Source organism: Patella vulgata, chromosome 3 (genome assembly GCF_932274485.2).
Source record: "Patella vulgata chromosome 3, xgPatVulg1.2, whole genome shotgun sequence".
NCBI lineage: Eukaryota > Metazoa > Mollusca > Gastropoda > Patellidae > Patella > Patella vulgata.
Genome location: NC_065881.2, coordinates 42,295,266 through 42,309,021, shown reverse-complemented (window position 1 = coordinate 42,309,021; position 13,756 = coordinate 42,295,266). Strand labels below are relative to the sequence as shown.

General features: G+C 35.6%; 1 protein-coding gene across 2 annotated transcripts in view; it reads left to right on the top strand.

Moving 5' to 3' along the window:
• LOC126814883 (VPS10 domain-containing receptor SorCS3) overlaps nt 1–13,756 on the top strand; it is a 62,947-nt gene that overhangs the window by 24,223 nt on the left and 24,968 nt on the right. For both annotated transcript variants that reach the window (XM_050540320.2, XM_050540319.2), the window contains exons 14-16: nt 7,339–7,462; nt 9,667–9,797; nt 9,935–10,054. In XM_050540320.2, coding sequence (XP_050396277.1) covers nt 7,339–7,462; nt 9,667–9,797; nt 9,935–10,054 — 375 coding nt within the window. The remainder of the gene's footprint in view (nt 1–7,338; nt 7,463–9,666; nt 9,798–9,934; nt 10,055–13,756) is intronic.

Below are 13,756 nucleotides of genomic sequence, written 5' to 3'. Positions count from 1 at the left end.
TTTTGTTAGCTTGTGAACACTGTAGAGGTCACAATTTTTATCCGATTCGGTTTAAACTTGAAATGTGTGCTTATAACCCAAAGATCTCGGTTCCTTTCGATATTCGTGCATATCGGAACATAACTCCCTGAATTATGGCCCCTGATTGAACGAAAAATCGCATTTTTAGCTTGTGGACCCTATAAGAGGTCATAATTTTTATCCGATTTAAAAAAACGTATTATTATATCACCCTTACACCCTATGGATGGCTGAGTTCAAATTTCGTGAAAACGGCCCAAAACTGACAGACAAAATGGTACATGAAGGTTGTGGACCCTATAGAGGTCACAATTTTTATCCGATTTTGTTGAAACTTGAAATGTAAGTTTATAAACAAAAGATCTTGGTTCCTTTTGATATTCGCGCATATGGGACCGGAACTTCCTGAATTATGGCCCCTGATTGTATGAAAAATCGCGTTTTTAGCTTGTGGACCCTATAGAGGTCATAATTTTTATCTGATTTAAAAAATCGTATTATTATATCACCGTTACACCCTAAGGATAGCTGAGTTCGAATTACGTGAAAATCAGCCCAAAACTGACAGACAAAATGGCCGCCGTTCGTTCTCAAATATCGTAAAAACATGGTATATCAAGGTTGTGGACCCTATAGAGGTCACAATTTTTATTCGATTTTGTTGAAACTTGAAATGTAAGTTTATAACCCAAAGCATATTGAATTGTAATTTCCTGTAGGAAAAATCACTTTTGTTTTAGCTTGTTCTCTATCCATCTCTCGAAAATGTGGGCGTATCCTCCCTGGCAGCCGCTGGTAATTATTTAGACTACAATCAAATAATTTGTTGATTAGTCCGTCTTCTATCACGCTCTAACACAAAACTATCAAAATCTACACCACTGATAAAATCTGAATCACTGTCATAGTATCATTCAATAAGGACGGCAATCCGTCATTAGCAGAACATTTTTGTACAGGCTTAGAGAGAGAGAGAGAGAAATGGGGTTTAACGTCCACTCGACACAAACTAGGTCATTTCGGGACTAACATATGGTTTAATTTTATGTACATAATTCACTTGCACGTAGGGGTCTTTAGCAGTGGGAGGAAACCGGAGGACCTGGAGAAAACCCACGAAGTTGGACAGGCGACCCTACTCCTTGCCACGTACAACCGGGGATTCGAAACCACGCTCGCTAACCATTCAGCCATCCAACCCCCCTGTACAGGCTTAGACATATCACTGTTTTATTATAATTTTTATACACCCACATTCAGAGGCGCAGCCGTGAAATATATATTGGGGGGGGGGGGGTCCGCAACCCTAACCCATTTTTTAAAACCCCTAAAAAATATAAACAAACACCATGTGGCCATGCTGTCTACCAAGAAACCACGTGCAAAAGCATTATGGTTACGTTGCTGGCTGAGGGGGCGATAAATATTTGGTTTAGGCGGTAATGTTTTTGGGTACCTACATGCGATTCACTCTGACAAGTGGCAGAAAAAAATTAACAAAATATTACTGACAGGCTAACTAGACACAATTTTATGGAACACAGGTACTTTTCACTTCACACATGTTTCCAGGATGATTATCTCTGTGTTTTATTTTAGCAGTATAAACCATATTGGGATATGTACAGGTTTTATACAAATAGAATCTTAAATAATAATAATAATTGTTGTAAATAAATAGGAGTTTGGGCCTAATATGTAAATTGGGGGGGGGGGGCCAAGTATATTCAGACCCCCCCAGAAAAACAATTGGGGGGGGGGGGGGCGGACCCCCCCACATTGGAATGTGGTTGTATATTGTCGTCTCCCCTGTCAGTATGTCTGGCGTCCACAAGCTCTAGAGGTTAAAGTTAATATCCAATTGCCTTTAAATTTATACACAGTGTTTATGGTCATGAGACGAAGAAGTCTATTGATTTTCAGCGATTTCCGATAATTACTGCTAGAGTTATGGCCCTTGATCTCTTCAAAAAATCTTGTGGCCACTAGAGGCAAAAGTTAAAGATACATTATGTAAGATTTAGATAAAAAACTAGCCATTCTTGCTATAATAGTTTGAAAGTAGATGTAAAATGAATAATTTGAAAATTTCATTCAAATTACTCTATTGCAAGCAAAGATATTAGCCTTTGAAGGTTTGACAGACGTGTGCAATAATTTCAACTTTTACTGTTTGAACGAAGCTAACTCTCGGTCCTCCATATTTGATTAAATCAAAGTATCGCTGAACCATTCTAATCTATTTAATATCAGAGAAATCTGATGCCATCGAGAGTTGATTAAGGCCTGGATCAGGTAATTAATGTCTACTTAATACTTTAGAAAACATTTCAGGCCTAAAGAAAGACCTGCAATAGGCAGATGCATAATGCATGTTTAATATCCGATTGACTTTAAATTTATACACAGTGTTTACTGTCATGAGACGAAGAATCCTATTGATTTTCAACAATTTCCAATAATTACTTTTAGAGTTATGGCCCTTGATCACTTTGAACATTTTTGTGACGCTCTAGAGGCTAAAGTTATCATCTGATAGACTTCAGATTGATACACAGAGTTTAAGATCTTGAGACGGACGAGTATATTGATTTTCAATGCATTTTTATGACTTGAACAGCTAAATCCATGATATTAAAAGTTTTGTATACTAAACGTTAGCAAGAACTTTATAAAAACCAAACAAATTATAATGGTATTCTGATAATTACTTCATGAGTTGTTACTCTTAATCTGATTTTAGTGTATTATAAATGTTTCATTACCAAAAAAAGTAAAAATATGCGACAACACTTGTTGACTCCCCGGACGATTTAGCTGCTGTGGGCGTATGTTTCGTTGCCTGGCAACCTATCTTTTACCTCTTATGGTTGGTCTGTATGAACTGAGGAATCTGTCACACATATCAACTCCACCCATGGTTTTGTTATAACTGGCTATCATCTGTGGACATACGATGTAAATGTGTTTTTTTCCTGTTGAGAATAACACTGTTTCTTCTCTCTTAGGGTTACACCAAGATAATTACTCATACAGTACATGTATACCGCTTTATTATCTTTCCAACAACATGCCACTCTGTTGTTCCACATTCCACACTTTTCTTCTTCATGCTGCTAGATTTAGGTAAAATTGCCCCCCTCGTTCTGTTTTCTCTAACTGTTCCCGCTGCTGGGAATTCTTTTGTCTGCCAGACTTTTGAGCAAATCGTAATCAGTAAAGAAATCGTCAAACGTAATGGTGTGTGCCTTGGGATTTTGAACAACGGTCAACAAATTGAAAATAACTGAAGCACCAACTGTACCAGTTTTTGATTTATTGGTTTCCTTACCACAATAAAGAACAGTCTTGTAAGGGAAACCTTGAGCAGATGCTTGGACCCAAAATTTGTACCCAAATTTGACAAGGTTGTTACGCATGAACATTTTCTCGCTATGTTTACCAAAATATGGCACCATTTGTTCATCCCTACTCAAATCTTTACTGAATACACCAAACTGCACCAATCCCTGGTTAATTGTATCAATAAATGGCCTTACCTTTGCAGCTTTGTCAACAAGCCAACAGTGAGGCTGATGTCCCCCGCCGAAATAGGAAAATAATTAGAGGACACATATAAATTTATCACAAATTATCTTTTACAAAGTATTGAACAATCAAACAGTATATCTTTACTTCCAAAGTCTCGACCAATCAAATTGCGTATCGCATTGCTTACCCTGAGCAGAAAATGCTCATTATCAAACTTAGTCAAGGTATTACTGTAATGAAACTATACACCAAGTTTCATCAATCTCACTTAATTAGAACTAAAGTTATCGTGTCCCAAAGCATCAACCAATCAAATTGCTTATCTCTGCGGAAAATGCTCATCTTCGAACTCCATCAAGGCATTGACCTAATCAACACATACACCAAGTTTGAACATTCTAGCTCAATTAGGAAGAGAGTTATCGTGCCCCAAAGTATCAACCAATCAAATTGCTTATCTCTGCTTACCCTAAGCGGAAAATGCTCATCTTCGAACTCCATCAAGGCATTGACCTAATAAACACATACACCAAGTTTGAACATTCTAGCTCAATTAAAAGTTATCGTGTCCCAAAGCATCAACCAATCAAATTGCTTATCTCTGCTTACCCTAAGCGGAAAATGCTCATCTTCGAACTCCATCAAGGCATTGACCTAATCAACACATACACCAAGTTTGAACATTCTAGCCCAATTAGGAAGAGAGTTATCGTGTCCCAAAGCATCAACCAATCAAATTGCTTATCTCTGCTTACCCTAAGCGGAAAATGCTCATCTTCGAACTCCATCAAGGCATTGACCTAATAAACACATACACCAAGTTTGAACATTCTAGCTCAATTAGGAAGAGAGTTATTGTGTCCCAAAAAGTGTGACGGACAGACAGACGGACAGACAGACAGACAGACGGACGAACCCATTTTAATAGTCCCCTGCTTTCTTCGAAAGGCGGGGGACAATAACATTTATACTTTCAGTATTAGCTAAATGAATATACATGTACTTCTTATTTTACAAAATCGGTTTCTCGACATGGCGTTAGCAACTATGGGTATTCTAGTGTCATCTGCTGTTTCCCAGTTCAAGTGTTGTTGAGGGAGAGAGTGATAGCCACTCCACAGCAAGATGCCAATAAAGCGCAAAAATTCTACAGATTTTAACTCAAACAAATGATTGTTTTTCTGTTTTGCAAATCTATTTGTTTCATCTACAATCAAATTTATCATACCATCATTTAGAAACAACAAAAATAGTTCATACGGGGTTATGTCGCAAAGCTCTGCATGTTTTTTTTTCAAGCGGGTCAATTTATCGCGAGTATCAGCAAGTAACATGTCTTCACAATTCTTCAATCTAACGGGAACTGATTTGGATTTCTTTGCCCTTTTAGCAACAGGTGGTGTTACCTCGGTTTCATTGTCTGTATTATTGGAGCCACTACTTGAATCGCTGGCACTGCCATCATACTCCACTTCCAATTCACCGGGTACGTCAGCTGGCATAACATCAGCATTTTCATCTTCATCAGATAGGTTTCCTAAATTATCAGGTGGAACTATAACAACATGGTTGACGTCAATGTCATCATTATCTATTTCGTCAAGGACAGCTTCTAGGTTAAATAACTTTCTAGTTCTGTGATAAGGCATTTCGGCTATACCCGAAAATTGGAATATTTGTTGTATTGGAATTATATCAGAGCCTGTTCATAACATTGTTCACCTGATATACGTATTCTTGGTGGGGTATCATATATATTTATTTTCAAAATTTTCAACCACAAATACAAATAATATCAGCACTGTATAATACCAAGGTTCGTTTTACGAACATAAAACAGAAAAACTTCTAAGTAACCATTGTTACCAGTGATTGTAAAACGAACAAATTCCATATATGGTGTGGTCTGTATGCCATTAGGACTGTAGGCTGGATCAAATTTTAATGGGAGAACTAAATGTAACTGAAATCCAAAATGGATCTCTTCTATAATAAAACATGACTCTGCATTGCAATCAAAATTGTCATCAGAATGTTGTGAAAACAGCATGTTTTACTTACCAAAGAAAGAAATTTGTGTTGAAGGATCGAGAAAATCAAAGATGGCCGGCTTACAAGAGTTGACATCTAGCGTTAGGTAAAATCATGTGATTGTGTTGTGATATTTTAATGACATAATACAAGGAATACATTTCTGGTCGTAAAACGAACACTGGTACGTAACAGGTTAAAGGCTCAATACCACTCTTATTGTAACTGAATAATATGTCTCAATCTTTATTCTGGTCAACAAATTGTACTATTTTAGAATATTTCAATTAATTGATGATACTAATTTCATCTTAACACACCTTATTTAAAAATTTTGAAAAATTCAACATAATGGTTTGAAACGTCTAACGTAAACCTTTTCAAATGAAGCTTCGATTTAAAAATATTTTCGAACCCTCTGGACAAGTAAAATAGGATGTAATGGATAATTTACACAACAAGTAGGTAAGGCTGGGAATCGATATGAAATTTCAATATCGATTATCGACAAGAATTTGTCAGCGATTATCGATAATAATCGATTATCAATCATTCTTCCGGAAAAACCGAACTTTACCGACCTGTTATTTGTGTTGATCGAGTTACAGTAGTATTATTATCCTAGTCTAATACTGTGCCGGTGTACGTAAAAAAATCAATTAATGTAAAATAATTAGTTGCTAAATGTAGGATTAACTTGAGTATTATTCTAAGTTTTGTTCTTGATTCATTTGAACCTTTTTTTTATTCCAATATCTCCGATAAATACAAAGACAATACATGGTTTCTCTTTGCAAGTTACTGGCGATCACACAGTGCTACTAATAATAGAATAAAATATAATAGAAGGCGTCTATTGATTGACGAAAAAAATAATTACCGGCTTTCAAAGTAGAATTTTTATGATTGGTTAATTTTGACGAAAACCAAAGTAGAATTCTTCCAAGAAATTACAAGAGATATAGATATTTTCCCGGGAAGTCAAAAACGTGTTTTGTATGGGCTGTATCTGACATGATTTAGTAATAAAAGCTGAGTTGATCATTAATAATACAATTAGTTTTATCGTGAAAGCAGACAATTTCTCTACAAATCTATCAAGAGCAAAGAAGGGAGATAATTCTAATTTTACTATATCACGTGCGATCGTCATTGTTCACAAAGTGCGTGACCTATTTTAGTTTCAACTAGTAATAACAACAAAAACAACGAAAATATTAAAATAATGTATTTAATCTTAAAGTTTAGTTTTTTTACAATAATATATATTTAAAATGTGCCAGTTTGTAAGCAGAGGGGGAAAATATTTGTTGTGTTGACGTTGTGTATTCGTTCATTCATCTGCATGCCAGACTACGGCAAGTTCAGTCATGTGAAAGTGACCGTAACTTGCCATCAGAAGGTAAATATACCGATAATCGATTATCGTATCGCTAAATAACTTCTACCGATTATCGATTATATCGATATTTTTGCACAGCCTTACAGGTAGGACACTTAAACATCTAGTACATAGATAGAGATATTATTTATTTTCTGGAGCTTTCAAGCCAGCAAGAGTGTTATTGTCCCTTTAACAGTAACATCATAAATGTTGACAAAAGAGTTTTAAAGAAGTTTAATAATTTTGCACTGCCATCTTTATAAATAAAATAATAATAATTCTGCCATCTTCATCAAGTTATTTTATATATTCATATGTGCTCAATTGTATAATACTAAAAAACTGTAGTATATATATTTTTGTCTTTACAGTGTTTATGGTCATTCCAATGCATCTAATGGTTGGACGTTAGTTACTCTAAATTTCTCTACAGTTTTGTCTAGAACTTGTAATAAATTAGATTATGAAGTGTGGATTCCCAAAGATGATGATCAGGTACGGTTTATTATATTACACTTAAAGCATTATACTCTTACAAGGTTTCTTATTTAAAAGGGGGGTTGGATGGCTGAATGGTTAGCGTGCGCGCGCTGTATCATAAAGTCTGTCATTGAGTCGACTGGCGTGGTTTCGAATCCCCGGTTGTACGTGACAAGGAGTAGGGTCGCCTGTCCAACCTCGTGGGTTTTCTCCGGGTCCTCCGGTTTCCTCCCACTGCTAAAGACCCCTATGCGCAAGCGAATTATTGAAATAAAATTAAACCATATGTTAGTCCCAAAATGACCTAGTTTGTGTCGAGTGGACGTTAAACCCCATTTCTCTCTCTCTCTCTCTCTTATTTAAAACGGCATGACCATTGAATTGTGTCAAAATGAATTTTGTATATTGAATGGTTTCTCAAGGTGAAAATATATATTCATTAAAAAGGAAAATTCCATTGATTAAAGAAAATGTTGAAATAAAACTGAATTCGTGTTTGACAGTTTATAGTAAATGAAACTAATATTTGTAAGCAAACAGACCTCTGTCTTATATCTCGAACCAAAAGATCTTTTGCCATCACTAAACATGAATGAAAGGAGCTAAACTCTATTCTTTGGCACCTAGAAATGGACACAAATGGGTTGCAACGCATATAATGTATTGTGAATGTATATAAACAGATTTACATTCAATCGTTTCTGTTTTTACTGTAATACGCGGAAAGTCCAAATTGAATGGCAGTCTTTGGTATCTGGTTATTACAGTCTACACCAGTAATATTCTCCTGTGGAGTATGTTTATCTTCATTCATTGAGTCGCTTCATTACAAATGGCCCTCGGAAGCATTTGTGTGCCAATTTTTAAATTCTCATTTTGTCTTTAGGGGGTTGAGTAGTCTAAGATATGCACTAACTTTTCAACACCCATCTTATTAAAACTTTGCACACTTGTTCCATGTGTAAAATAGCGCAGAGGACAATTAGCAGTTTGACCGTTCGTTGAGAAGATTTCCCTGACCTAGATCAGTTCTTGAATAAATTATGACGTTGTACAGTTAACAATCATGGCCGGCTCCAGCAACAGTTTCACGCTGGATCATTGACAGCTATCTATATATGACGTCAGAAGGAATTGCCTCTAAAACGCAATTATCCAGGTCTACCATCTATCGCGACTGGAACATGGCTGAATTTCATTTCTTGATGGTCGAGGACTACCATTTTTGAATGTATAAAATGGAGTAGTGCAATATTTACTTTTTACATCCGAATTGTTGAGGACGTATCCAAAGAATTAACCCGAAAATCACTAAATCTCGTTTGAAGGTATATAATCAACAAAGATTTTAAAATACTTTGAGTTGATATTTTACAACGTTTTTGGTGTCGAAATGTAGCTTATAGTCTCCACTTTCCATCCATGGAGGGGATTATCTATATCTCTTTTAAGCATGTACTAATAGAAGTTCCAAAAAAACTCATGGTTTTTTGGTGTTTCCAAAAATTGTTCTGTGGCTATTTTGGAATTGTAATTAGCATTGTTCATGCCAACTTTGATAAAAAAAAATCTATGCAGTGATTGCAGTCACACACTGGTAACTGGGAAAATTCGACTTTTGGTGTCATCAGCATCCTTCATTATCATGCTTTTGGGCCAAGTTTGGAACATACATGAAGTTTGTAAATAAAATTGTATGTCATATCATATGAACAGACATTACAGTTCTTACTTAAAATGTGCATTTCAGACTGCTCAACTCCCTTAAATATGTACAATCTGTGACTATTTTTGAGATGGTGGTTGCCAACATAAACATCAATCAATTTTGCCAATTTTTGGCTCATCGAAGTTACTTGTCTAGTGGAACAAACTGGCATATCTACAAGTGAATCGGTTGAGAGAATTGAAATTGGAGGGGGTTGTGTGCACCCTATTATTAAGACATCAAATCTAATCTTATCCAATTTGAATTTTGAGAATTTGAAACACATGTAACTCACTTGCAACTATTTATCACGATCCCCAAAAACTAAATTTTAAATTTGTTGGCTGACTGAGACTTTTATTTTTCACCATAATGGTGGCCTTTACAAGTTTGCATGAAGACTGGATCTAGATTTCCTTTCTTCAATTATATGTATGGTTTTGGAAAGTCTTTTAGTACAAATGATTTTCAATGAACATATTGGATTTTTATTTTTGTTTGTTGGTTGCAGGACAATTGTACTTTAGGTCAAACATTGCAATTTGAAAGAAGGAAACAGTTTGCCCAATGTTCTTATGGCACAGACTATGAACAGCCCCTCACACATAAACTGTGTAATTGTACAAATGAAGATTTTGAATGGTATGTTTATTTACATCTGTTCTTTTTGCATAAAAACAATGAAATTAATGTAATTTTGTGATATTGTTGTTTATCATGCTGTAGAATATGTATGTGTAGAAATTGTAGTTAATTCTCCCCTTTTCTTTTTCTTTCAGTGATTATGGATATGAGAATCAGAATCAGAATAATTTTAAATGTAAAATGGCCAGTTGGTTTAATGAGGATTACTTAATTGTTGAGTGTACAGAGGGAAAGAAATATAACCGCAGTACAGGGTATGTGCCGATTAGGGTTACTATGTCATATAAATAAACTGGTGACCTAATGTTAGTTATTAGGGAAATGCTACCAACACAACGTTGGTTATTCAAATGTTGGAGGTGTGGGTAATATGCAGCTGGATCATTCAATGCCAACTGGACCAATGGTGGGAACATGACCCCCTACCAAAAAAATATATGTTATAGTATATGGCCTTAAACTAGGAAATCCGAAATTTTACCTTTCTAGGTTTTCAGATGCTTTAAACTCACATTTCTAATAGGAGTAGGACTCTCTAATATTGTAATCTAAGACAACTTAGCGGAATAACCATCTTTTTCTCATTTGGGAGGCCAAATAAAAATTAGAACAATACAATGTAGATCCAAAATGATTGCATATTTGTAATCTATGCAAACATTTACTCTACTTAGACACATTTGAGGGGTATTGGTCATTTAGACGTAATTTTAAAATCGACGTGAAAAGTCAACAATTTTGATGATAGCCATTAAAACTTCATCACCGCACAGATTCCAAGTGCGAATTAAAAATATAAGCCATCAAATACACAAGATAGACTTTAATGTATGTTATAGTAGGGTAATTGAAGTTTCATTCTCAAACTTTTTCAGAATTTTAACCTCTGTCCCACATGGCCAAAATTGAAGGTGAAAATGGGTATATTTTGTACGTTTTCAGTGTGCATTGAATTTCGAGACTGAATATTTGGAAAAGTATATATCCCATCGACTTAAAATATTTTGTAAATTCATATAAGACAAACTGACATTAACTATGATAATTTTGCAGTTTTTATACGCCCACATTTTCATGTGGACGTATTATGCCGTCGCCCCTGTCCGTCCGGACGTCCGTCTGTCTGTCTGTCCGTCCGTCCGTTCACAATTTGTTTGTGGACACTCTACAGGTCACAATTCTTATCCGATTTCAACGAAACTTGAAATATAGGTGTATCTCCAAAAGATCTCGGCTGCTTTCGATATTGGCATGTATCGGATCGAAACTTCACATGGATTATGGCCCCTGTTTGTACGAAAAATCACGTTTTTGGCTTGTGGACGACTGAGTTCGAATTTCGTGAAAATCGGCCCAACATTGACAGACAAAATGGCCGCCGTTCGTTCTCAAATAGCGTAAAAATATGGTATATCAAGGTTGTGGACCCTATAGAGGTCACAATTTTTATCCGATTTTGTTGAAACTTGAAATGTAAGTTTATAACCCAAAGATCTCGGTTCCTTTCGATATTTGCGCATATCGGACCGTAACTTCCTGAATTATGGCCCCTGATTGTATGAAAAATCGTGTTTTTAGCTTGTGGACCCTATAGAGGTCATAATTTTTATCCGATTTAAAAAACCGTATATTTATATCACCGTTACACCATAAGGATGACTGAGTTCGAATTTTGTGAAAATTGGCCCAAAATTGACAGACAAAATGGCCGCCCTTCGTTCTCAAATAGCGTAAAAATATGGTATATCAAGGTTGTGGACCCTATAGAGGTCACAATTTTTATCCGATTTTGTTGAAACTTGAAATGTAAGTTTATAACACAAAGATCTCAGTTCCTTTCAACATTCGCGCATATCGGACCATAACTTCCTGAATTATGACCCCTGATTGTACGAAAAATCACGTTTTTAGCTTGTGGACCCTATAGAGGTCATAATTTTTATCTGATTTAAAAAAACGTCTTATTATATCACCATTAAACCCTAAGAATGGCTGAGTTCGAATTTCGTAAAAATCGGCCCAAAACTGACAGACAAAATGGCCGCTGTTCGTTCTCAAATAGCGTAAAAATATGGTATATCAAGGTTGTGGACCCTATACTATAGAGGTCACAATTTTTATCCGATTTTGTTGAAACTTGAAATGTAAGTTTATAACCCAAAGATCTCAGTTCCTTTCGATATTCGCGCATATCGGATCGTAACTTCCTGAATTATGGCCCCTGATTGTACAAAAAATCGCGTTTTTAGCTTAGCTGGTATCGTTTATAATAGGGGTTATAGCGCTAAAAACTAAGTATATAGTTTAATTTCAAAACATCGTTTCATAATTGATAATAATCGTTTGAAAATTAAAAAAATAGTTTAATTAGTACTATGGCTTAATTTAATGGTACAGCGTTTAATTTCTCCAAGAGGAATGGATAATAATACTAGGACCACGGTAAGGTGCTTTTTTTTTAACATTCACCATTTTTATTCGCACTTCATATGCAAATAATCGTAATCAAAATGAACCGATTGGATAGACGGCTCACAGGAAAATAAACGATTCATCTAATAATTCAACACAGCAGATAAATTAAGCAGGTCTTATTTCTATACGCATCTCGGGAAATTGAACTACTCGTCTAATAAATAAACACACTAGATAAGTGAACAGTTGGCCATTTCTAAACCCCTCTCGGAGAAATTAAACGCTGTACCATTAAATTAAGCCATAGTACTAATTAAACTTTTTTTGTAATTTTCAAACGATAATTATCAATTATGAAACGATGTTTGGAAATTAAACTATATAACTAGCTATAACCCCCATTATAAACGATACCAGTTCCACAGTGTAAGTTGTTCCACATTTTGCCACCTGGTGGCACGAACTGTGTGAATCGCACATTGCGTGTGATGCTAAATCCATAATCTACAACAAAAGTTGTCTTAGATTACAAAATTAGAGATTTCTACTCCTATTAGAAATGTGAGATTAAAGCACCGGAAAACCTGGAAAAAATTACTAAATTTATGATCCGTTTCAGTACCTTAACTTCAAATGGCCATATCTCAACGAATTTTCGGCTTAGAGAGGTATAATTTTGGATTTATTAGCTTAAGTCCATGCACTGTAACATATATTTTTATACGCCCACATTTTCATGTGGACGTATATTCTCATCGCCCCTGTCCATCCACAATTGTTTGTGAACAGTCTACAGGTCACAATTTTTATCCGATTTCAATGAAACTTGAAATATAGGTTTGGCATGTATCGGACTGTAACTTCATGGATTATGGCCCCTGATTTTACGAAAAATCACGTTTTTAGCTTCTGAACACTGTAGAAGTCACAATTTTTATCCGATTTATTTTAAACTTGAAATGTATGATTATAACCCAAAGATCTCGGTCCCTTTCAATACTCGTGCATATCTGAACGTAACTTCCTGAATTATGGCCCCTGATTGTACGAAAAATCGCATTTTTAGCTTGTGGACCCTATAGTTCGAATTTCGCGAGAATCGGCCTAAAACTGACAGACAAAATGGCCGCCCTTTGTTCTCAAATAGCGTAAAAATATGGTATATCAAGGTTGTGGACCCTATAGAGGTCAAAATTTTAATCCTGTTTTGATGAAACTTGAAATGTAAGTTTCTTACCCAAAGATCTCGGTTCCTTTCGATATTCACGCATATCGGACCGAAACTTCCTGAATTATGGCCCCTGATTGTACGAAAAATCGCGTTTCTAGCTTGTGGACCCTATAGAGGTCATAATTTTTATCCGATTTAAAAAAAACGTATTATTATATCACCGTTACACCCTAAGGACGGCTGAGTTCGAATTTCGTGAAAATCGGCCCAAAATTGACAGACAAAATGTCCACCGTTCGTTCTCAAATAGCATAAAAATATGGTATATCAAGGTTGTGGACCCTATAGAGGTCACAATTTTTATCCGATT